We start from the raw sequence: 26,198 nt of genomic DNA on the forward strand, positions 1-26,198 counted from the left end.
GGCCCTGGAAAAAGCAGGCCTAACTATCAAGGCTTCAAAGTGCCAGATAGGGCAGGGGAAAGTGAGTTATCTGGGCCACCTAGTGGATGGAGAACAGATTGCACCACTATAGGGGAAGATTCAGACCATTATGGACTGGGCTCCCACTACTACTCAGACCCAGGTCAGAGCCTTCTTGGGTCTCACTGGGTATTACAGGAGGTTCACTAAGAACTATGGCTCCATTGCAGCCCCTCTTAATGACCTCACCAGTAAGAAAATGCCTAAAGGTATTGTGGACAGCTAGATGTCTGGAAGCTTTTGAGAAGCTTAAGCAGGCAATGCGCTCTGCACCTGTCTTAAAGAGACCAAACTACTCCAAAAAAGTAATTCTTCAAACAGATGCTTCTGAATTAGGGGTAGGGGCTGTACTATCACAACTTATCTCAGAGGTCCAGGATCAACCTGTTGTTTTCATTAGCAGGAGGTTGACCCCTAGAGAAAAGTGTTGGTCTGCTGTAGAGAGGGAGGCCTGTGCTGTGGTCTGGGCACCGAAGAAGCTGAGACCCTACTTGTTTGGGACTCACTTCATTGTTCAGACAGACCACAAACCTATATTATGGCTTTAACAAATGAAAGGTGAAAACCCTAAATTGTTGAGGTGGTCAGTTTCCCTACGGAAAGCTTATGGGCTGCAGCATTTCTTTTGCCACCCATAAGGAGCTCAGATAAACCCTTGCACAGGTCTGCCATTGCAGGCTGTGTGAAATAGTGCACACACTATTTCACAACTGTTTTCACTGCACTTAAGTAACTTTTATGTCACCTATATGTCTAACCTTCACTTGCTGAAGGTTAGGTGCAAAGTTACTAAGTGTGAGGGCACCCTTGCACTAGCAAAGGTGCCCCCACATAGTTCAGGGCTATTTCCTGGGACTTTGTGAGTGAAGGGACGCCATTACACGCATGCACTACATATAGGTCAATACCTATATGTAGCTTCACAAGGGTAACTCTGAATATGGCCATGTAAGGTGTCTAAGATCATAGAATTGTCCCCCCATTCCAAATCTGGTACTGGGGAGCCAATTCCATTCATCCTGGGGTCTCCACCATGGACCCCCAGTACTGCCAAACCAGCTCTCTGAGGCTTGCATTGCAGCTACAGCTGCTGCCACATCACAGCCATGGTTCTGCCCTCCTGGGGTCCGAGCAGCTCAGTCCCAGGACTGCAGAACAACGCATTTCCTCTGACAGCAGGGTGTTACACCCTCTCCCTTTGGAAATAGGTGTTACAGGCTGGGGAGGGGTAGCTTCCCACAGCCTCTGAAAATGCTTTGAAGGCCACAGATGGTGCCCTTCTTGCATAACCCAGTCTACACTGGTTCAGGGACCCCTTGTCCCCTGCTCTGGCACAAAACTGGAAAAGGGAAAGGGGAGTGACCACTCCCCTGTCCACCACCACCCTAGGAGTAGTTCCCAGAGCTCCTTCAGTGTGTCCAAGACTTCAACCATCTTGCTTTGCAGGGTGTTGGGGCACTCTGGGGGGCTCTGAGTGGCCAGTGCCAGCAGGTGACATCAGAGGCCCCTCCTGATAGGTCCATAACTGATAAGGTAGCCAATCCCCCTCTCAGGGCTATTTAGGGTCTCTCCTGTGGTTTCTCTTCAAATTCTACTTGCAAGTTTCCAGCAGGAATCCGCCACAACTACTACTTCATCCTCTAACCTCGGATCAACCACAGCCTGCTCCAGGCAACCGCTGTAACTGCAACAAAGTATTCACAAGGGATACTTCTGCAACTTGAGCTCCAGCCAGCAGCTGCACCAGTTTCCATGGTGTGCACGCTCTGGGGACTCCCCGTCTTCACCCTGCAGCGGAAGAACTGAAGAAATCTCCCATGGGGTGACGGAGTCACTCCCCTGCTCACGCAGGCTCCTTACAAGTCGACGACCAGTACTCCTGGACTCCTCTCACAGCGACAAACGTGCCCCTAGAAACACAGAGGGTGAACCCCATCGACACAGATTGTCCTGAGGTTCTGCTGATGCAATTTGGAGGAGGCAAGACCTTGCCTTCCGTGAGAGCGACTGTACCCATGTGCACCGTGTCTTCTTCACCTCCTGAGGCCTGTGTGCACTATTTGCAAAATTCCTTCGTGCACAGCCTGGCCCAGGTCCCCAGCAGTCTATCCTGCGACGCTCAACTCGCTGAGTTGACCTCCGGTGGCGTGGACCCCTTCTTTGTATTGCTGCACCAACCACGTTTTGCACCTCCTTTGTCCCCATGTCTTGGGACTCATGTGGGTGCTGCCTGGCATCCTGAGGGCTCTCTAAAGTGCTGAGAGCCCCCTCTTCCTCCTCACACAGAGTTGAGGCCCCCAGGTCCCTCCTGGGTCCAGCCAGCGCCATTTGTACGCAAAACGCACATTTGTCGTAACCAAGGCTTGTTGGCATCTTCCAACACAAAATCACGTCTGCATCCATCTTCACGTCGTAGGACATCTTTTGAATCATGCAGGAACCCACTGGCATCTTCCTAGGGTACATTCCTGCAGTCTTCATCCAACCGAGGACTCTTCTTTTGCACCCTCTTCTGGGTTGGCAGGGGCTCCTGTCCTTCCTGGAACTTCTTTCGACTTCTGGACTTGGTCCCATTCTTTTGCCGGTCTTCAGGTCCAGGAATCCAGCAGTTGTTGTTTGCAGACTTGGTTGTTTACTGCAATAATCCATATCACGAAGTGTAGTGTGTCCTAAGGAAACTTGCAGTACTTTACTCCTGGTTTTCTGGGCTCTGGGGTGAGGTAATTTACTTACCTTTACTGTATTTTTACTCTCCCAGCGATTCTGCACACACTACGCTTGTCTAGGGGGCAATTCGTGATTCGCATTCCACTTTCTTAGTATATGCTTTGTGTTGCCCCTAGACCTATTTTCTCCTATTGCATTCTATAGCAGTGGTTCCCAACCTGTGGTCCGGGGACCCCTGGGGGTCCGAGAAGCCTCCTCAGGGGGTCCGCGACTGCTTAGATAATAAAAAAATATCAAAAGATTAGGTCCCCAGCTTTCAGTAATGACTTAGTGGGGGGTCCCCGGACTCCAAGAACGAGTCAGTGTGGGTCCCCGGGTTCCAGTAATCATAAAGTAGGGGTCCACAGAAGTCAAAAGGTTGGAAACCACTGTTCTATAGCATTTCCTTTTGTTTGTACTATGCTATGTCTAATCATTTGGCTTAATTTGGTGTCTAGTGTATATATTGTGTATAATTCTTACCTGCAGGAGTATTGCATCTAAGATATTCTTGGTACTGTGCCACCCAAATAAACGACCTTTATTTTTGGTAACACTGAGTATTGTCTTTACTCGTGTGTAAGTACTGTGTAACTATAAGTGGTATTGCATGAGCTTTGCATGTCTCCTAATTCAGCCTAAGCTGCTCTGCTATAGCTACCTCTATCAGCCTAAGCTGCTAGAACACTACTACTCCACTAATAAGGGATAACTGGACCTGATATAAGGTGTAAGTTCCCAAGGTACCCACTACAAACCAGGCCAGCCTCCTGCACTACCTGAACTCCCAACCCAGGGGAACCCCTAAGCGTGGGGCCGCCCAATCAATTAACATTGGAACCCATAGATGGGGTGCTCCTACTCTGGCCTCCATGGTCTTCAACTGCGCTTAAGAGTCATCTGAGAAGAAAAAGGATGGAGGTGCCCAGGCTTATTGGGGACATAGAGCTCTGCAATAAATCCAGGTACCAGTAATTAGGCGAGCAATGAGCCGAGGAAGCTATGTCTTCTATATGATCACTTTCTTCAAGTTCCCAATTGCCACCTATACATTTCAGAAGGGATTGCGCCAACAATCATCACAGCTGCCTTCTCAATGTGAGTATCATAGGATGTCATCTGCTGTTTGGGGTGTGACATTTGGCAAGAGCTGTGAAGTTTTACTGTCCTCAGAGTGCATGGAGGTAGATTCAACTGTGTTGTTGTCTGGGGAGAAGGCCTGTTGCAAGCGTCTGTCCGTTCATATAATGACAGCTGCTTCCAGCGCTTGGGCCTGTTCGTCCCTGGCTTTACTCTGGCAAAGGGGTCCCTTGTACCAGGGCTTTCAGTCAGTGGCGGAACGCTCGTCTCCACTTGTTTGAAGTCTTGATGCTACTATGCTGCCGCTCCAGGGAGGAAGGTGATGGGGCCACCCAGTCCCAGGTGTCCGTTGGTTCCGTGAAGAAGAATGTCTTATTACCAGCTATCACCTTCAGCTTCGCCGGTAAAAGAAGCGAGTAGTGTAGGCTGACTTTTTGTAATTTGTTCTTTAAACCAAGGAAGGAGGCCCTGTGGTGCGGTACCGGTAGGGTATTGTCCAGGAAGATTTAGGCCCTGGTGTTATCACAGTGGAGTGGAGATGTTGCCCCTGACACTTGCAGGAGAGTTTCTTTGTTTCTAAAATTCAGAATGCATGCACCTACAGGCCTCAGAGAGGACCCTGGTGGGGGCGTAGTACCGGTACTCTGTGAGCGCGCTCCACATGGAAGTGCTCTGATAACTGATCCAGTGCCACCTTTTGCGATAACCATTGCTAGAAGAATAATGTAGGGTTGGTGCCCTCCGCACCCTCCGGAAACCCCACAATGCAGAGGTTATTCCAACAAGATCGTCTCTCGGAATTCTCAGCTCTGGCAGTCAGTTTGTGAACTTTGGTTGTAAGGGAGCATACCTGCACCGCCCAGGAAGTGTGCCACTACTCATTGGAGGTTTTGGACTTACCCAGGAGTACTGGGTGGAGCGAGAGAGACCTGAGAGGACTGAATTCATCTGTGAGCTGGTTAGAAGTAAAAAGCCTGAATGCACGTATTGTTTGGGGGTGATTGCCTTTCACCATGCTATTCCTGTTTCCCGGAGAGATCTACATGACCACCCAAAACTGGGGAGAGAGCCTGAGGGCAGTGGGTACATCAAGGGGGTGGGGTGGTCATAGCATTTCCAAATAGCAACCAGTTATTGACTTCGATTTACCTGTTAGTAGCATGTAGTTGTGAGTATCCTTGTGAAGCAACATTTTATCTTGATAAGATAAGTGCTGATCTGGACCTTCACTTTATTGGGTCATTGATGGTTTGTTGAGCTCTGAGTTAAAACACCACCATAGTACCTTGAGACAACTGTCAAGTGTAGAAAGTGTTGTACCTGGTGCATTTTGCACAGCTACGGTATCTATAGACCTGGGACATCAGAGTCAAATACCCAGCCTCTTTGATTGTGGCCCAGTAGCCCCTGATGACACATGGCCTCCTGAACAGGGTCTTAGATGGAGCCACCCTCCTTGTATATTGTGAAATAATTGTCGTGCATGTCGGGCTGAACATCCTTTGGGCACGGTCAGCTCAATGTGTATATATCTGCTCTCTAAATGCACTTGGTTAATGAGGGGGGAAACAGAGTATTAGCTCCTGCTCTTCTGGTCTTCAATGGATTGCTATTTTCGCCTGCCTAAACAGTTCTAGTGTTGGTGCCTTACTGTTTATTGTTAACATGACCAGTATGTGGATTGTCTGGATGTGCATTCTTTGGCAGAATACATCGCTGTGGTCAACACAGAGTAAACGCCAGCAGCTCAGGGACGGGAGAATTACCACATCTTGTTCAATCACCTTAATGTGTAAAGAGGGCCTATTGAGGAACTGTGTTGTGCCTGCCCATGCAGAGAGAGTGGTGTTGTGGGAACACTTGTTCAAACCTTTGATTTTGTTTCTGTTTTTGAAAACATTGTGGATAACTTAAATTAACACATTTATAAAAAAAATTAAAAAATGGCTTACTTAAAGAGATGTAACCCACATTCTGCATTTAATGCATACCTTTCTCTAAGTACAGTGTAGTATTCTAGAACTAAAATTTAAATCTACAAAATAGTTTTTCCTTAGAGGTTTGCCTTGATATGTGCATTGCTATCATTTCATAAGATGTATGTTGAGCTGCTAAACAACAGAGGAAAACCTGTCCTTTAAAGCATGCACCATCTGAATAGTTTAACTTCTCTTACTTTCAACTTGTAAAAGATTTATAAGACACCACTAAAGATGTGTTTATGATATTTCAGGTAGATTCGTATGGCAAATGCCTTAATAACAGAAAGCTTCCCAATGTACGGTTGGAGGACACATCCACTGCCACGACAGAAGATCCAGAGTTTATGTTGTTTGTTTCCAAGTACAAGTTCCACCTGGCAATGGAGAATGCGCTGTGTCAAGATTACATGACTGAAAAGCTTTGGCGTACAATGCACCTGGGTGCAATTCCAATCTATCGGGGGTCAGCATCGGTGCAGGATTGGATGCCCAACGACCATTCAGTTATTCTGGTGGACAACTTTCCTGAACCTCGAGTGCTGGCTGAGTTCATAGAGTCCCTTAACAGAGATAATGCGAAATACCTGAGGTACCTTGAATATAAGAAGCCTGGTGGAGTTACCAACAAATTCTTGCTGGAGAGCCTGGAGGGTCGTGAGTGGGGAGTGAATGACATGACTGCACCCAACTACCTCAGTGGATTTGAGTGTTTCATCTGTGATCAAGAAAATGCACGCATTGCAGAAGAGAGGAAACATCGGAAGTCTGCTGGCAAATTGCCTACACCAGCACCCCGCATAGCCAAATACAGTCATATGGGGTGCCCTATGCCAGTGCCAGGCTTTGGAAATGTGGAAGATCTGCCTGAAAGTGACAGGTAACATAAAATAAAAAATAGTAGCTATATAATGTTATTCTTGCAAGTTTATTGAAAAGAATTGTTATCCTGCAAGAATCTTAGTGCTGGATGAAGAGTTCTGACAATAGCAAGTGTTAGTGGTCCAAGAATCTTAAAAGGCACATAAATAATATCTATACAAATGTGTGTGCAATGTACAGTGCTAGTGCTTTTGTATTGTTATATTTCAGCCCTGCTTTCCATTGAAAAGGCGTTGTTTGATTTGTCTTCTTTTGATCCAATAAATGGATCTGCAGCAAATTTGGAAATTGCTTGTGTTAGAAACTAGATGTCTGGTTGTCTAGGGTATGCACCTAGGCCAGACAGAACTCACCACTCTGGTCAGGGCAAGTCAGTTACACACCAGAGAGAACCTGTGCTCACCCCCGGTAGCTTGGCCCAGAGCAGTCCGGCTTATCCTCATAGGTCATGTGTAAAGCGTTTGTGCAACACACTCACATTAGTGACACAATAAATACCACACAAAATAGTCTCTTCAGCGGATTATTTATGAAAACGGGTGATATATTGTACATGAAGCATGGTAAAGATATCATAAACACTGTGGATAATATGTAAAACCTATTTGTCGCTTTTTTTTTGAGGGCCAAAGTGACATAAATCATATTAGCAACCAGTAATAAAGGAGGAGAACCACTGCAGTGTACGCCACAACTGAGTTGGTCTGTTATTCTGCATAATGCAATAATTAATAGTGATCACAATACCAGTGAATATCCGGTGTGTATATAATGCGGCAGAAATCCATACATCACTAAGTGTCCCCCCTAAGGGCATAACCACCACGACATATTCGAGAAATACACCTCGGGTAATGCCTTAGAATCAGAGGCCCGATCCAACAGGTTAGACCCGTACACAAATCCCCATGAGTAGCTTAGGATATAGGGTCACTTGACCTCCTTTTAGGAAAATTACAGTGATTGTGAGCAAGAGCCTGGTGGAGGTAGGGCTAAACGACATGGGTTAATGCAAGCACTACAGAGAGGCAAGTTTCTGTGGCAGCCGCTAGATCTGCATAATATAAATCACGTGTATACTTTCAGGGGGCAGAACACCTAACCTTTAGATTAGGTGTTAGAAGATAAGTTCCCCAAACCTGGGTGAATTCGATACTTTAGCACAGCCACCCTGCTCCCACAATTGGCGGTTGTTGTCCACAGACCCCAGCTCAGGAGATGTCCCTGCGCTCCTCCTGGGGCCCTCTGAGGCTTCCACATACTGTGAGCCAGAAGAGAAGTACAATGTCTCACACAGCGAATGTGTGTTCCGAGCCCTCTCGGGTCACACACTGCCCTCGCAGAGCTGAGAGGTGAGCTGCAGTTATGGAAAAGTTCGGTTTGCCCTTGTGCTCCAAAGTAGATGTGATTGGAAACTTAGAGCCAGCCTAACATGGGGACTGATGGTCATGGGCTGCTGCCGGAATGGGGTCCTTGGCTAACGATTCAAGGTGAAGTCAACGCTGTTATCAGGGGATCTCGGCTCCAGGTCCCAGCGCATCTTCGTTGCTTGGCGACAGAAGGGCAGGGGCTGGGGCAGCACACATGCGCCTGTGTCGGTAATATGTGCGTGGGTCCGGCAACCCTGTGCACCCAGTCCTAAGGCTGGTCGAACCACCCTGGTGGGTTTCGCAAGCCTTGTCACATGTAGTGAAAAGGACAAAGCAGCCCAGTACATGGAGCAGCTCCCATCTACAGTCCCTAAAGCCTCTGTACCAGGAGGGATCTCAGCGTAGGGGGGCTGTGACACTCTGACAAGGCTGCAGTCCTTACAGGCAGTTCCTGAGCCCAACTGATCTCACCAAGTGCTGTGGAGCAATAATGCACTCCCCACATACCAAGAGATCCTGGAGGCAAAATAGCACTCAGGGGGGATGCTTTGTACAGTTCAATGAACAGGTGGGGCGAACCAGGAAGCACCTCGAGAACACGGGTCCAGGGTAGGGAGCTGCAGACAGGCAGGCCAACATACAACAAATGTATTGGTTTAAGTGGCGGTGTAGGAGGCTGGCCTGGTTTGTAGTGGGTACCTTGAGTACTTACACCTTATACCAGGTCCAGTTATCCCTTATTAGTGAAATGTAGTAGTGTTCTAGCTGCTTAGGCTGATAGAGGTAGCTATTGCAGAGCATCGTAAGCTGAAATAGGAGACATGCAAGGCTCATGCAATACTATTTATAGTTACACAGTACTTATACACAAGTAAAGACAATGTTCAGTGTTACCAAAAATAAAGGTATTTATTTGGGTAACACAGTACCAAAAATATCTTAGAGACAATACTCCTTCTGGAGGTAAATATTATACACAATATATACACTAGACACCAACATTAGACAAGTAATTAGTCATAGAACAGTGCAAACAATAGGATATGCTATAGAATGCAATGGGAGAGAAAAGGTCTAGGGGCAACAAAAACCATATACTAAAAGTGGAATGCAAATAACGAATTCCCCCCTAGACAAGTGTAGTGTGTGCAGAATCGCTGAGAGAGTAAGAATGCAGTAAAGGTAAGTAAATTACTCCACCCCAGAGCCCAGAAAAGCAGGAGTAAAGTACTGCAAGTTTCCTTAGGACACACTACACCTCGTGATTGGGATTATTGCAGTAACCAACCAAGTCTGCAAACAATAACTGCTGGATTCCTGGACCTGAAGACCTGCAAAAGAAGGGGACCAAGTCCAGAAGTCGAAAGAAGTTCTAGGAAGGACAGGACCCCCTGCCAACCCAGAAGAGGGTGCAAAAGAAGAGTCCCCTGTTAGTCGAAGGCTACAGGAATGCACCCTAGGAAGATGCCAGCGGGTTCCTGCATGATGCAAAAGATGTCCCACGATGTGAAGATGGATGCAAACATGATTTCGTGTTGGAAGTCGCCAACAAGCCTTGGTTACGACAAATATGCTTTTTGCATCAAAATGTCCCTGGCTGGATCCAGGAGGAACCTGGGGGCCTCACCTCTGTGTGAGGAGGAAGAGGGGACTCTCAGCACTTTAGAGAGCCATCAGGATGCCAGGCAGCACCCATGGGAGTCTCAGGACACGGGGACAAAGGAGGTGCAAAAACCGGTTGGTGCAGCACAACAAAGGAAGGTCCCACGCCACCTGGGAACAACTGAGCGAGTTGAGCGTCACAGGATGGAGTGCTGGGGACCTGGGCCAGGCTGTGCACAAAGGAATTTTTCAAATAGTGCACAGAGGCCTCAGGAGGTGAAGAAGACGCAGTACTCAGGGGTACCATCGCTTTTAGAGAAGGCAAGGTCTTACCTCCTCCAAATTGTGTCAGCAGGACCTCAGGACAGTATATGTCGATGGGGTCCACCATCTGTGTCCTTAGGAGCACGGTTGTTGCTGTGAGAGGAGTCCAAGGGTACCGGTCGTCGTCTTAGAATGTGCCTGCTGGAGCATCGGAGTGACTCCTTCATCCCACAGGAGATTTCTTCGGTCCTTCTGGTGCAGGATGAAGACAGGGAGTCCTCAGAGCGTGCACACTGTGCAAACTGTTGCAGTTCCTGGCTAGAGCTGAAGTTGCAAAGGAAAAGTATCCCTTGCGGATACTTTGTTGCTGTTACAGCCGTTCCTGGAGCAGGCTGTGGTTGATCCGTGGTCAGAGAATGAAGTAGTAGATGTAGAGGATTCCTGAAGGAAACTTACAAGCAGAATCTGAAGAGAACCCACAGGAGAGACCCTAAATATCCTTGAGAGGGGGATTGGCTATCTTATCAGGTATGGACCTATCAGGAGGGGTCTCTGACGTCACCTGCTGGCACTGGCCACTCAGAGCCCTCCAGAGTGCCCCCACACCTTAGAAAGTAAGTTGGCTGAGTTCTGGGACACACTGGAGAAGCTCTGGACACCACCCCTAGGGTGGTGATGGACAGGTGAGTGGTCACTCCCCTTTCATTTGTCCAGTTTCGCGCCTGAGCAGGGGACAAGGGGTCCCTGAACCGGTGTAGATTGGCTTATGCAAGGAGGGCACCATCTGTGCCCTTCAAAGCATTTCCAGAGGCTGGGGGAGGCTACCACTTCCACAGCCTGTAACACCTGTTTCCAAAGGTAAAGGGTGTAACACCCTGCTTTCAGAGGAAATGCTTTGTTCGGCCTTCCTGGGACTGAGCTGCTCAGACCCCAGGAGGGCAGAACCCTGTCTGTGAGGTGGCAGCAGCTGTAGCTGCATTGCAAGCCTGAGAGAGCTGGTTTGGCAGTACTGGGGGTCCATGGTGGAGCCCCCAGGATGCATGGAATTGGCTCCCCAAAACCAGATTTCTAATGGGGGGGACAATTCCATGATCTTAGACATGTTACATGGCCATATTCGGAGTTACCATTGTGAAGCTACATATAGGTATTGACTTATATGTAGTGCACGCGTGTAATGGCGTCCCGCCCTCACAAAGTCCAGGGAAATGGCCCTGAGCTATGTGGGGGCACCTTTGCTAGTGCAAGGGTGCCCTCATGCTTAGTAACTTTGCACCTAACCTTCAGCAAGTGAAGGTTAGACATACAGGTGACTTATAAGTTACTTAAGTGCAGTGAAAATGGCTGTGAAATAAAGTGTGCCTTATTTCATGCAGGCTGCAATGGCAGGCCTGTGCAAGGTTTTGTCTGAGCTCCCTATGTGTGGCAAAAGAAATGCTGCAGCCCATATGTACCTTTTGGAACCCCAATGCCCTGGGTACCTAGTTTCCGTATACTAGGGACTTATAAGGGAGGTCAAGTGTGCCTATTGAAATTGGTAAATGAAGTTACTAGCCTACAGTGACAAATTTAAAAGCAAAGAGAGCATAAGCACTGAGGTTCAGAGTAGCAGAACCTCAGTGACACAGTCAAGCACTATACAGACACACACATTAGGCCATAAACTGTGAGCACTGGGGTCCTGACCAGCAGGATCCCAGTGAGACAGGCAAACACATAGTGACATACAGGTAAAAATGGGGTTAACATGCCAAGGAAGATGGTACATTCCTACAGGCAGTCCCTCTTGGCAGCATCACAGTTCCTGGAAGGGGGGGGCTGACTCAGGGAGCAGCTGACAGAAGGGAAACAAGCAGAAAAGCAATCCAGATAACTAATTTGTGCCACCCCCCAGATACCAGGCAGCAGGGCAACAACAGGAGAGCAGTCCATTTGAAACTTTTGTGGAGTCCAGAGTCCTTCTAGCAGATGTTCAGTACCAGATCCAAAAGTGCTCTAAAATCAAGGGTGCAGAGCCCCTGTACTTATACTCAAAAATGCCTTTGTTCAGGGGATAGCGTCAAAGGAACCTTTCCAAGTGAAGCAAAACTCCCTTTCAACCCAGCCCTGTCTCCAGACATCAGTAGGGGGTAATCACCCCATTGTGTGAGGGCAGGACATAGCCTATTCACATATGAGGTATGAACGACAGTCCCTCTCCCCAGCCCAGGATGACTATCAGTATGCACATGCCGCTTCTGTCACACCCAGCTCTTCCTTTGTAATGGCTTTCTGGAAAGTGTGCACTAAGTGGAGCTGTCACTCTGCCCTAGACGTGGATTGGAGTTAGGCTGAAAAGCACTAGAGTTATAAGCACAGAGAAATGCCCACTTTCTAGTAGTGGCATTTCTAAAATAGTAATGTAAAACCAATAAGCAGGATTTATCACTACCATTCCAAACATACCAAACATGCCCACGCTACTCCTTACAGATCAGAAATTACTACTTAGATATATATATAAGGAAGTTCCCAATGCAAACCCGTGAGGGAAGCAGCATTCAGAGTAGTGAAAAACGAAATAGGCTGCTTGTCACTGCTAGGCCTACCTTTTACATACACAACACCTTGCCCATAGGGCTGTCTGGGGCCTACCTTAGGGGAGATGTAGGTGTAGTAAAAGAGAGTTTAGGCCTTGGCAAGTAATTTGACTTGCCAAGACAATGTGGCAGTAAACTGTGCATGCAGACACTGCTGTGGCAGGCCTGAGGCAAGTTTGATGGGCTACTTCTGTGGGCTGTGCAATCGGCGCTGCAGGCCCACTAGGTAGCATTTAATTTACAGGTACTGGGTAGATGGTATAATACTTTACAAGGGACATACAGGTAAATAAAATAAGCCAGACAGATGTAAGCCAGTTATACCAAGTTTTAGGAGAGAGGGCACAGGCACTTTAGCACTGATTAGCAGTGGAAAAGTGCCCAGAGTTCTAAAGCCAACAAAAAAAGGGTCAGAAAAATCAGAGGAGAAAGGCAAAAAAGTTTTGGGATAACCCTGCAGAAAGGGCCATTTCCAACAGCAGGAGTGCCCTCACACACAGGTACTCTGCACCCTGCCCTCAGGGCTGGAGGGCCTGCTACAGGGGTGGCTTATAAGTGACCTTTTGCAGTGTAAATGGCAGTGAAACGGTGCATGCACCTTTTCACACAGGCTGCAATGGCAGTCCTGTGGAAAGATTTGCATGGGCTCCCTATGGGTGGCAAAAGAAATGCTGCAGCCCATAGGGATCCCCTGGAACCCCAATGCCCTGGGTATCTAGGTGCCATATACTAGGGACTTATAAGGGGGCACCAGTTTGCCAATTGTGGGTGAAATACTGGATTACCACTATCCTACACCCATAATTTAAGGGAGAGAGCATAACTACTGGGGTCCTGATTAGCAGGATCCCAGTAGACACAGTCAAACACACCGGCAAACAAGCCAAAGGTGGGGGTAACAATGCTAGAAAGAGGCAGCTTTCCTACAGTTAGGTGCCCCCATATATTTCCCCTGGGGAGGGTAAAAAGTCCATCTGACACAAGGAATTTTGCATTTGGGCCGAAAGAAAGTGGTATGGGTGTTACACTGTGGGTTGTCCCATTTGAGGTGCATGTGTGGCTAGTGCTAGAATGCAGAACTAGCACCACTTTATTTTACTGGGAAGGCAATATCTCAAGTATTAGGTGGTCTTTCTACCCCCCTTTGAGGGAGCCAGCATATAGGCGGTTTGTGCAGAATGTCCCAGATCTGCCCTCTGGGGAGTATTAAGTCCACCTGACACCAAGTTGTTTGCCTTTAGGACAAAAGAAAGTGGTATGGGTGTTGCACTTTGGCATTAGTCACACCCCTACCCTAAATGGCACAAACAGGTCTTCTTGCAACCTCCAAGTGGCAGGCAGGAGGATTGGCTTCGTTTTGCCCCTGGGAGAGGTGAAAGCCGACTACACACCAGGGAATTTAAATGGCAACAAAACAAAAGAAGGATCGTGGGGTATACCCTGGCATCAAGCCGGTGTCTGTGCAAATCTACTCACTTGCATGTATTAGGGGTTTTCACCAGCTCCCATCTAATCTTCCCCAAACTGGGAAAGGTTGGAAATTTATTCCTAACAAGGGCAGAAATAAAACATCTTCCACAGTTGGTGTTTAAAAGTGGTTGGAAGGAAAGTGAACTTGTAAACGCTCAGCAGATTTTTACATGAACAATTTACACATGCCTATTTGCGCGTGCTAAAATGCAGTTCACAAATATTTTCTAGGAGTACGATTTCCTGAACTACTTCAATGACTTTAAGAATTGAGCTCCTAATTAGGTCTTGAGCTTACCAAGACCTTCTGTCAAAGTAGGTTTTTCAGGGCCAGCGACTATTGTGGGAGTGTGTGCTTTTTTGAGAGCAAACAATATTATTGTTTGTTGCCAATGGTTGTTCTAATGATGAGGGCATGGCGGCTCCCACGAAATACAGTTTTACAAAAACCAGGTTAAAACAAGACAAGCATTGACAAAACCAAAAGGCTGACCACTAATTTCAGACCTATTGGCTTTGCCAATTATTTTTTATTTTCATGTTTCGCATAATCTTGTTAAACTGGTTGCTTTCATTTTTCCATTACAAGTACTTTTGGGGAATACTAGCATGCATCAACACATTTTAGTAGCTTTAAAGAAATGGTACCTAAAACTTCACAGTCATTTATCAAAATGTTTTTTCCTAGTTGCATTTTCTGTGAACACTTAATTTGAAAGGAAAGACTCATCAATCTTGCTTTCAAGCTTTTGCAACTATTTGCACCTAATCAGAGAGCATTTGAGAGCATTATACGTAGCCTCATGTTGTTAAACTTTGCAAACTTGTGGACACATTTTTTTATACTGGGACCACTGTCAGCAGTGCAGTCCAAGCTCACAAAATTTCCTTATTTGCTGACACAAATAATGAAGACTTTGCATTAATGAACCATAAATACAAGTCTGAAAGGCATTACTGTATGGACACAAATATTGCCTTAACTGCAGACAACGTCCTTCCCTGATCCACAATAAGGTACCGTAAACTGGCAGCCAAAGGGTGTGTGCTGCAGGGGGTTCGGCCTACCTGTCCCAAGCTCAAAATAAATATGAAAACTTGTTGTACTTGACCCCAAACATTATGTTCTGGGAGTCAGACTATAGGAATTGAACACCCCTGTTCCCCCATAAGAAAGGTATGCCAGGTGTATAGGTAAGGGCTAGAGACCACAACACAAAATAACCTAAAGCACTGTGTTAATAGATAAGCATTAGGGTTAGAAGCTGCTGTTTGGCTGTGCTGTTGTGTCACCCATGCAAACCTATGAACCACAGACATTTTTTATAACTAGACATCTAGGATATTCCAGCGTTCTGTGTCTTGCATGGATCGCATGAGGTTTTATTACCCACAGTGTCCTGCAAACCACTAATTTTGCCTGAAGTCACACATTTTCTTTACATTTCTGTGATGGAAACATCTGGAATCGTGAGGAATCCACAAAATTCGTAACACCCAGCGTTTCTCGACTTAGGCAGATAGAAACACTGCGCCTCTTGTGTGGCTGGGCCTAGTGCTTGCGACAGGAAAAAATCAAACCAAGGTCAATAGTAGTCCTCTCACAAAGGCTCCCATTGACTTTAATTTGACCCTTGAGGGATATATAGATATGACCCCTTTCTGAGTTTGGAATTTTGTCTACATTTTTCAGAAATCTATAGCTTTCCTGATTCATGATGGGTTTCAGAATGGTTTCCACCACAAGCAGGAAGAAGGTGGAAAGCACACAAATAAATAAAAAAAAAATGGGCTACCTCTTTGAAAAATGCCACAACTATGGTAAGACAATAAGGTTGTTTTATTCAGCTCTACGTGTTCTTGAAAGCTGGGAAGATGGTGACTTTAGCATAGCAAATTGTTTGTTGATGCCATTTTTAGGGAAAAAGTCAGACACTTATCCAAAGCTCCTTTTTCCTGTTTGTCCCCCCAAATTAAAAATGTAGCTATTTTGTGTCTATTTTTCCCAGTTCCCTCTCGGGGAATCCACAAACTCTTAGTACCTTGGATACCTTCGATAGACAAAAATCAGCATTTCCAATGCTTGTTAAATGTTTAGGTGTGTGTAGGGGTGTTGGGGGGGCGGGTGTGTGTGTGTATGTGTATATATATTCACTGAAAAAAAACAAAGGTTACAGGGAAGTTATAGTTAGCAATTAGAATTTTAAAAAACTTAGAAATTCACTGAAAAAAACCAAAGGTTACATGGACGTTATAGTTACGTTCTAAATTTACTTGTACAAAACTGTAGAAATTTAGCAGTTCAAGTTACCTGAGCTAACTATAACTTGCGCTCCCGTAATGCACTACTTATGACCTCACATATTACATCACTCATGACATGGTCAGTGACACCACTGATGACATCTCATATGACATTACTGATGACATCATCCAGTGAGTGTAAGTGGTTGTATTGATGTGTGTGTGTGTGTGTGTCTGTCTATGGGTGAATGAGTGGATGAATCATTTGCTGTATGGGAGACCGAATGGATGTGTAAGTTGCTGTATAGATGAGCAAGTGACTGAGCAGCTGCATTTGATTTAGTGGGTGGGTCTGTGGGTGGCTCCATGTGTGAGTGAGTGGGTGTCAGAGTGGTTGTCTGGGTAAGTGAATGGGTGTCACTGTATTGGTGATTGACTTGGTGAGTCACTGTATGGCTGTAAGTATAACTGGGTGGCTGTGTCAGTGACTGTATGCGAGAGTCAGTGGGTGTATGAGTAGCTGTATCGTAAACAAAGTGGGTGAGTCAGATTTTATATAGGATAGTGAGTGAATGCGTGAGAATTTGTGTTGTCAGTGAGTGACACTGTGAACGGCTGTATGGGTGAGTGAGTGGGTATGTAAGTGCCTGTTCATGTGAGTGAGTTGGTGTGTGAATAGTTGTATAGTTGAGTGATTGTGTGTGTAACTGACTGTAGTAATGAGTCAGTGACTGTATGGGTGAGTGTCTGGGTGTGTCAGTGTTTCTACAGCGGATTAATTGGATGTGCCACTAGAATAGTGATCTATTAATGAGCTGCATGAGTATGAGTAGGTGTGTCAGTGGGTTTATGAGGGTGTGTGTAAGTAACTATGAGTCTGAATACCTCAGTTAGTAGTGTATGGGTGAGTGAATGGTTGTGTCAGTGGCTGTTTGAATGAATGTCTGTAATATTACTACTTTTATGCATCTCTGAAATAGGATGTGAGTAGATGTGTGTGTGTGGGTATTCAAGATGGTGTGTATGAGTGGGTGTATGACTGTGGATGATGTCATCAGTGATGTCATATATGTCATGTCATGAGTGATGTCACTGACCATGTCATGAGTGATGTAATATGTAAGGTCATAAGCAGTGCATAACGGGAGCAGAAGTTATAGTTAGCTCAAGTAACTATAACTGCTGAATTTCTACGGTTTTATACGAGTAAATTCTGAATGTAACTATAATGCCCATGTGGTCTTTTTTGTCAGTGAATTTCTTACTTTTAAAATTTTATTTCCGAACTATAACTTCCCTGTAACCTTTGGGTTTTTTCAGTGAATTTCTATGTTTTTTTTAACGTATAGTAATTTTATTTACAGTACGTTAATCCAACCCTCGCATCGCACAGCTGAGGTTGGCCACAGGGCAGGCCATAGCCAACCCCCCATAAGCACCCAACTGTGCACGTCCATCACCCTTGTGCAGGTGGGGTTGCCCACAAGACCTTGCCTAAAGCCAAATCCTGCGGCCAACCACCCAAACCCACGCTGTGCAAAGCTCTTTCGCCGTGTGCGGCGGGAGTTAGCCGCAGCTTCTCTGGGTGTGAGAATAGAGGTGAGAGGGTGTATCTAGGGTTGAGAGTGGCTGTCAGATTGTCTGTGTGGGTGTGAGAGTGTATACATTAATGTTTTAGTGGGTTATCAGTCTGTGCATGGGTCTGAGAGTGGCTGTACAAGGGTGTCAGTGGGTCTGTGAGTGGGTACATGAGTGTCTAAGCGGGTCTGTGAGTGGGTGCTTAAGTGTCTAAGTGGGTGTGTGAGTGGGAGAAATTGATTTGAAAGAGAGACAAAGTTTTTTAGGCTTTAATATCTCATATACTTAGAATGAGATATCTTTGTTGGGTTTAATAAAAAATTGTATTTGATATATTAAAAAAAGTATATATTTATTTTTATTTCAAAAACAAAAAAAAAGGAAATGAGTCCAGCTGGGCTTTAGGCTTTAGTGTGAAGGTCTGTGACCTTCACTCTGAGCTATGGGGGTTTAACCTTTTTTTTAATTTTTTTTTCCCTTTGTGGGCTTTGTAGAAAAAAAAACAAATGAAATAAAGTAGAGACCCTGAGGCTATCTGGCACTGAGGTGGAAGCCTTAAGGCTTTCTTTACAGTGACAAGGTTTCAGCAAGCACGGAGCTGCATTGACAGCAGCTCCCTGCTTGCTAAAGCATTTCATCTCTGTCCTCTGCATGTGTGCAGAGGACAGAGATGAAACACCGGATTTTGACAGCTGGACTTGTTTAAAGGTCCTGCTTTCAAAACCCAAAGTGTTTGCTGTGGCTTGGCTGCAGAGCTGCAGCCAAGCCACAGCAAACCGCTGTGGCCCAGGGATGAGCACCCCAGGACATAGCAGGAGCCAGCCCTGGGGGTGGCAGTCCCCAGGACCATCAGGGGCTCCTTGAGTGGGGACGTGTGCCCCCCCGCCAATGACAACTTAGCCCCGGGGGTCCCATATGGACCTCCTTTATTTTTCAAAACATTTGCCCTGGGGGTGGTGGTCCCTGGGGTGGGGGTGGGGCATACGGACCCCCGCTCCAAATGCAGTCTTGCCCTGGTGTGTGGTGGTCCCTGGGGCAGCAGGGGGGCTACAGGTCCCCCGCATCCCAAAAAAATGAGCCCTGGGGAAGTAGTAGTCAACGGGGCCAGCAGGAGGTGGCCAGGATCCCCCTGCCCCCGCATTATTTTTTATTTTTTTATTTTTTTAAAAGCCCCCCCGGATATGGCCCACCCGGGGGCATAGGACTAATAATGCGCAGGAGGCTGGCCTTTGTTTTTTTAATTTTACGAGCGGATTCACGGATCCATTGCATCTCTGCTCGTAAAATAAATAAATAAATGCTTTTTAGCCCTGGGGGAGGTCCCTTTAGGACCCCACCACCAGACGTAAGGGGTCAGGGTGTTCGTACCCTGGACCCTTTTGTTTTTTGTGTGCTTTTTGTTTGGGACTTGGCTGAAGCAAAGTCCCAATTTGGCTGCCAACAATTCAACAGCTTCTGTTGTTGAAGTTTTATCAGCCAATCAGATCTCAGCACGAGATCGTTAGGAGTCCCGAACCTTTTGCATCCCTAGATATACAAATTTGTTTTCCCCTTAATTTCTCAAAAACTACTGAACGGAATTACACCAAATGAAAATAAAGCACTCTTTCTGGACGAGGACCTATCTTCCTGCCAAATTTAGTGTAATTCCATCCAGTAGTTTTTGAGCTATCACTGTTCAAATTCCCTATGGAAAAATGAATGGGGAAAACGTGTTTTGGGACCCCTTTTTTCTCAGCCCTTTCCTGGACGGATCACCCAGAAACTGTTCAGGAAGGAGCTGACGGAACTGGCAATTTTTTGGGGAAAGTTTCATGAAGATTCATCGAGCGGTGCCAAAGATATATACAAGTTAAAAAAAAAACCAAAAAAAAAACACTTTTTGTGTAGAAACGTGGCCCTACCTATAACTACCTAGTGGCGACCTCCACTAGGCAATATTATAGTTAGTACCATGTTTCCATAGAAAAAGTGATTTTTTACTTGCCTATATCTTTGGCACCGTTTGAAGAATTCTCACAAAATTTTCCCAACAAAGTGTGGAGGTGATTCAAGTTGCACACGGGACGTTTGTGGGTGATCTGTCAATCGGGGCCCAAGAAAAAGGGGAAGTGGGTCAAAAAACATGTGTTTCCCATGTTAAATCCCGTAGGAGTTTTGAACACGACTAGAACCCAAACTGCTGAACAGAATTGTACCAAATTTGGGTGAAGTGTAAATCCGTTTAGTAGTTTTTGAGATATTAAAGGGAAAATACATTTGTATATCCAGGGCAGTAGATCCGCCCGACGACTTCGCGAATAATGACAAGCTTGTGCACGGAGCTGCAGAGCTCTGATTGTCTGTCAACTCTTCAACCAGGAAGTGTTGGCAGCCATCTTGGGACTTGGCTAGGCTTTGCGAGTCCCAGGAAAAAAAGTGAAAAAAATAAGACAAGGGGCCAGGGTAGAGTCACCCTGACCCCTTAGCTCTGGTGCTGGGATCTCAAAGGGACTCTGCCAGGGCAAAAAAGCACTTTAAAAAAAAGTTTCTGCGAATTTGCGACAGCGTTGCCAATTCACAGCAAAAATTTTTAAAAACAGACAGTTCTCCCCGGCTTGTTTTTGTGAAGCCCCGCCGTGGAAGTGGTCCCGGGGGCCTTCATCTGCTAGTCCCTGCTTTTGAACCGGAATCTTTTGTTGCTCCCTTTGTGCATTGAGCCTCTGTCCAAAACAAATACTTTTGCGTCTGACTGCAGCATTTTATATCTAGAGCAGCTTACTTTACTCTGCAGCAACAGAACGTTCCGGCTGTTTTTGTAACTTTGTTCTTTTATATTGCCATTGTTGCTGGTGCACGTATTTGTTCTGTGCATTTATTTACCTAATGCTGTAGCTTGACCCGCTTTCCCCTTCAAATACAAAATGTGTGCCCCAGAACTAAATACAAGCTATTTTTCAATACGTCAAAAACACGAGCGTCTGAAATCTAACAGCCCTTCATAGATTGGCACGGTGGCAGGGATACCTTGTTTTGCGTATTTCCTGCTAGCCGATCGCTTCGTAGCTTCTTCACATTTCAGTTATCAACTCAGATTGACACAAAAGTAAATAAACGGCTGCTTCCACCATTGTGGCCTCACGAAAGTGCTTCATAAAAGAAGTACACAATTGCAGATATTGAACATGCTTGTTCACCGTGAAAGCACTGCAATGTGTACGGCCGTCTTCAATCTCAATTACAAGAACTGCGAGAAGTTAGTATGAGTAATTAGGAAAACGGGAATACAAAACCAGTGGTATGAATACAACTTATTGTTTTTACAGCTGGCATTTCATGGTTATGGCATCACACAGGGAGTTCCAAGTATGAGTTGTACGTCCATCTGTTGCATATTTAACATAATAAACGTGTCTAGATATACTTGAAATGTCCGAGAGGAGTTGCTGGCTCTACAAACTTTAAAATAGTAAACTTACTCATTTTGCCCACAAAAAAGTTCAATAGATATATATTTATTTCAAATACTTACATCCGATCTTGAATTAAATAGCGTTGTGTCGCTTATTTTCCCTATGTTTGAGAAGGCCGAATGAGAATATCAGATTGGAGGATAATATATTGAATGGAAATATTTCATTTTAGTGGATGTGGGACTGATGTCCATAAGTGGAGGTCTCATAGTTCTGTGTGTAGAACATTTAGGCCTTGCTTCCAATTCGTATTACAGCAAATATTGCCATGTACGTTGTACAGTGAAAATACTACGCATTCTGAGTTCTGCATCTTGGAAGATGGAACAACCAACATTATTACTGTGTTATTCTCTTCCTGCACGGTAGGGAGTCATCATTGGCCTAGTGGTTAAGGTCTGAGACATGCACACTAAAGGCTAAGGGTTCTAGTCTAGGTGAGTCTGTGATTATTTTCCGCTTTGGTTTCTTTTCAATGATAAATATTTAAGTTGCATACTCAAATGTGATCTCACTCTCACATTGACAAAAACATTTCTCTCTTCATTTTTTCTGGAAATGTTGTCATTCTAAATGTATCATTCATCAAAGCCTAAATTGCTCTCTTTCTCAATCTCTCACTGTCTCTCTCTCCGTCTCTCAGGGTTGGGTGATTAGGGGGAGTTGGCCTCAGGGACTGGCAGCAGCCAACCCCACCACGTACAACCATGGCCATGTGCTGCACAAGTTTGAGTGGTTATAGGGGGTTGGTTATGACCAGCTGTGCACGGCAGTGGTTGGATTAACATATTGTTTTGAAAATTACTTCATGTTTAAAAAAAAATTATAGAAATTTACTTTAAAAAAAACAAAGGTTACAGGGATCTTAGAATTAGGAAATATAATTTAACAACCTTAGAAATTCCCTTTAAAAGTCAAAGATTACAGGGATGTTATAGTTAGGTTCTGAATATACTCGCACAAAACCATAGAAATTCAGCAGTTAGTGTTAGTTATTATCTATAACTTGGGCCATCACCACGCACTGCTAATTACCTCAGATGATACAGACTCATGACAACTTTTATAACGTCAATGAAGATACCAATGAAACTTTAGAAGTTAAATTATTGAAGAAAGAACTGAATGGTGGGGGCGCAAGTTATAGTTACCTTAGGCCCCAAGTTATAGTTACTTGAAATAACTCTATGTAACTGCTGAATTTCTATGGTTTTGTGCGAGTGTGGGGATAACAAGGCTAGAAAGATGCTACCTTCCTACAACATCCCTATTCCTATTGGGGGAATCCTCCAAAATCAAGATGGAGGATATCTAAATGCAGAGGTCACCTCAGCTCAGGACACCTTAGGGGCTGTCCTGACTGGTGGGTGACTCCTCCTTGTTTTTCTCATTATCTCCCCTGCACTTGCCGCCAAAAGTGGGGGCTGTGTCCAGGGGGCGGGCATCTCCACTAGCTGGAGTGCCCTGGGGCATTGTAACACGAAGCTTGAGCCTTTGAGGCTCACTACTAGGTGTTACAGTTCCTGCAGAGGGGAGGTGTTAAGCATCTCCACCCAGTGCAGGCCTCAGAGAGCACAACGGCTCTCACCCCAGGGGGTCAGAAACACATCTCTCAGCAGCAGGCTGGCACAGACCAGTCAGTCCTGCACTGAAGGATTGGGTAAAATACAGGGGGCATCTCTAAGATGCCCTTTGCGTGCATTTTTTAATAAATCCAACACTGGCATCAGTGTGGGTTTATTATTCTGAGAAGTTTGATACCAAACTTCCAAGTATTCAGTGTAGCCATTATGGAGATGTGGAGTTCGTTTTTCACAAACTCCCAGACCATATACTTAATATGGTCACACTGTACTTACAATGTCTAAGAATAGACTTAGCCACTGTAGGAGCATATTGCTCATGCAGCTATGCCCTCACCTGTTTTATAGTGCACCCTTCCTTAGGGCTGTAAGACCTGCTAGAGGGGTGACTTACCTATGCCACAGGCAGTATTTTGTAGGCATGGCATCCTGAGGGGGATGCCATGTCGACTTTGCCTTTTTCTCCCCACCAACACTCACAATCTACAATGGCAGTGTGCATGTGTTAGGTGAGGGGTCCCTCAGGGTGGCACAACATATGCTGCAGCTCTTAGGGTCCTTCCCTGGTCGCAGGGCCCTTGGTACCACTGGTACCTTTTACAAGGGACTTATCTGTGTGCCAGAGGTGTGCCAGTTGTGGAAACAATGGTACAGTTTTAGTGAAAGAACACTGGTGCTGGGGCCTGGTTAGCAGGGTCCCAGCACACTTCTCAGTCAAGTCAGCATCAGTATCAGGCAAACAGTGGGGGGTAACTGCAACAGGGAGCCATTTTCCTACAGTAAGCCAGACTTCGAGGAATGTAAAATGTTAGTCTACCATAAACCTTGTAATTTGGTGGTTCGCCAGAAACTCAAGCATCTTCCCCAGTACCGGGAGAAGAGAGGTGGGTCTGTATTTACTTGGGAGTAGCAGATCAAGGTTCTGTTTCTTTATGAGATGAGGTACCAATGCCTTTTTCCAACATAAGGTGATAGAACCAGAATCGAGTGAGAGGTTGAATAGGGAATAAATCTGCAGGTTTATGGAATGGACTGCCATTATGAGAATATGCGGTGCGCACACATTGAGTGGGGAGCCATATTCATTCATTCATTCATTCGAAGTATATTTATGTGTTTGTCTGCAGATATATAATATATGTGTCTGCACATGTATATATATGGTCATGGAACAGCTCATTGACTTGTAGTATCCTTATAATGCACAACAGGGAGTGCTCTATTCCATATATAACACATGGGAGCCTGCAATCCCTGTATAAAAGCCCATACCTAATTTCCTTATCACAGACGATGTGTGCCATCCCTGGTTGCCTGTAATAAAGAACATAACTTTTTAATAATTTTAAACTTTAACTGTGGGGTTTTTAGGTGAATGTGTGTGTGTGTATATATTTGTACGCATATGTGTCCACTGAAAAGTACAACTATTTTAAACTGTTTTTTTCAGTGAATTTAATTTTTTTTCAAGCTACTTTTTGCTCAGTAGGGGTTGGTTTGAACAAAGTCTGTGCTATAGCCATGCCCTGCTCTTGACCCACTGTAGCTGACCAGCCCCAATGCACAAAGCCTTTAGCCTTGCCCATGAGGTTGGGCGCAGGGCTTGCTAGTGGGTGTACCCTATGCCTAAACTGGGAGTAGTGCAGTGGAGTTTGGACACAGGTTGTGGCCTGTAGTCAGGCCATGCACCGTACCTTCTGTTTTCTACAAACATCTACTAAAGCAGGTACAGTTCTTGGGGGGCGAGGGGAAACATGTTAATTTGCATACCCATTGCAAAATGACAACCCCGTTGTGCTCAGCCTTCAAACATGCATAGCACAGGTCTGCTTTAGGGGCTGATCTGTAGCCAGACATGGTATTGTATTTGTGGACCTTGTTTAAATGGGTTTCGCAGACAAAGCATTGGACTACAGACTCAAAATGGACCACAGGAGTTAAAAGCTTCTATAGCCCATGGGGAGCTTTTATTTTTAAATGTAGGTCCAAGGAAAGTCTGCATACCTGGGTTTGAGGAGTGCCTACATAGTATCTTTCCAGCTGTCTATTTTTTAAGCTTTTCAATGCCACTAGCAAAGTATTGAAATGCCTTTTTCTTCAAAACAACTGAGCTGAATTACTCCAAACCAAGCAACAACACTTCCCTGAGTGAAGCTTTAGTTTTATTCAGGTTTTGCTATAATTCCCCTCAGTGGTTTTTTCTGTAGCGGAGAGCAGATATACCTTTGGGAGTTAAAATTACAAGTTCTGATTGATTATTTTGAATACTATTTTGTGGTTTTGTTCGTGCCTTAGTGGCAAAAGTCCTAAACGCTCATTATATTCCCCTGCTAACAAAAAACACAGTGGTGATTATGCTATATGTTTGTGCTTCCAGAAAGAAAACAGCCATAAAGGGGTAGGCTGTTATGCCCAATATTAAGGCTGTTCATAGAAAGGTGCGCAAATGGTATGTTCACCTATATCCAGTTCAGAACAGAAGTCCCAGAATGGAAAATTGTTTATGAATGAATACTGAAGCACACTGATGATTTCTAGTTAGCATGGTTATGATTCCAAGAATAAGGTCAAAGATATATGGGTGAATCAAATATGTGTTTATTTTCCAAAATTCTTCTTCATTTCAATGTACAAAAAACAGCAGCTGACACGTGATTCGTCACTTGGATTTTTTCAAGGCTGACAGTTGATGATCAACAGTATCTCTCTGAAAAAAGGGTATTTCAACAATCTGGTCCGCAATCTGTAGATAAAAAATGCCAGTGCAAACGGGAGTAGTGTGTTCTGAACCTGTAGCCCACTCGAGTATACAAGACGCACTGTGTGTCAAACAGAACAGTCAGGTATGCCAGCCTTGATAAGCCTAGCAAGTCTTGTCCAATGTGTAAATGACAAACACCTGTCCCGCTTGTTATATTCCTGTAGATGCACATCATCAGCAGAGCCCTGAAGACATCTGCATTACGGAGAGCCATTGCTCGTACCTTGAAGGGTTTGTAGGAAGCCATCTTTTTTTTTTTTTTTCTCCACTTCCCCTTTGCCCGGGCTGCTGTTTTCGCCTGAAGTATATCATTTCCAGGTAGTTGCAGGGCTCAGGTGTCGTAGGGAATCAGCTTCTGCCATTTATGTCCCTCCCCCACAAGATAGTACAACTACAGGCAGAGCTGGTTGTACCTAGATGTTACAGAATTAGGGACTCAAGTTTAGCATTCTTGATTGAGCGAGTTGGAATCCCAGAACCCTTCTTTGACTGGTGTAGTTAATGTATTAGTATCTCAACAAAACAAAGGATTTACAACAGGCAGTGCAACAGTCTCAGTCAGAAACACATCGGGTTACGCAACGGTAG

General features: G+C 45.3%; 1 protein-coding gene across 2 annotated transcripts in view; it reads left to right on the top strand.

The window, feature by feature from the left end:
• The window catches only part of FUT11 (fucosyltransferase 11), a 293,142-nt gene that overhangs the window by 84,651 nt on the left and 182,293 nt on the right, over positions 1-26,198 (top strand). For both annotated transcript variants that reach the window (XR_011205001.1, XM_069240528.1), the window contains exon 2: positions 6,080-6,705. Coding sequence is in view for 1 of the 2 variants with exons in the window: in XM_069240528.1 (XP_069096629.1) it covers positions 6,080-6,705 (626 nt within the window). In the remaining variant the exon portion in view is untranslated. The remainder of the gene's footprint in view (positions 1-6,079; positions 6,706-26,198) is intronic.

Source organism: Pleurodeles waltl, chromosome 6, assembly GCF_031143425.1.
Source record: "Pleurodeles waltl isolate 20211129_DDA chromosome 6, aPleWal1.hap1.20221129, whole genome shotgun sequence".
Lineage (NCBI taxonomy): Eukaryota > Metazoa > Chordata > Amphibia > Caudata > Salamandridae > Pleurodeles > Pleurodeles waltl.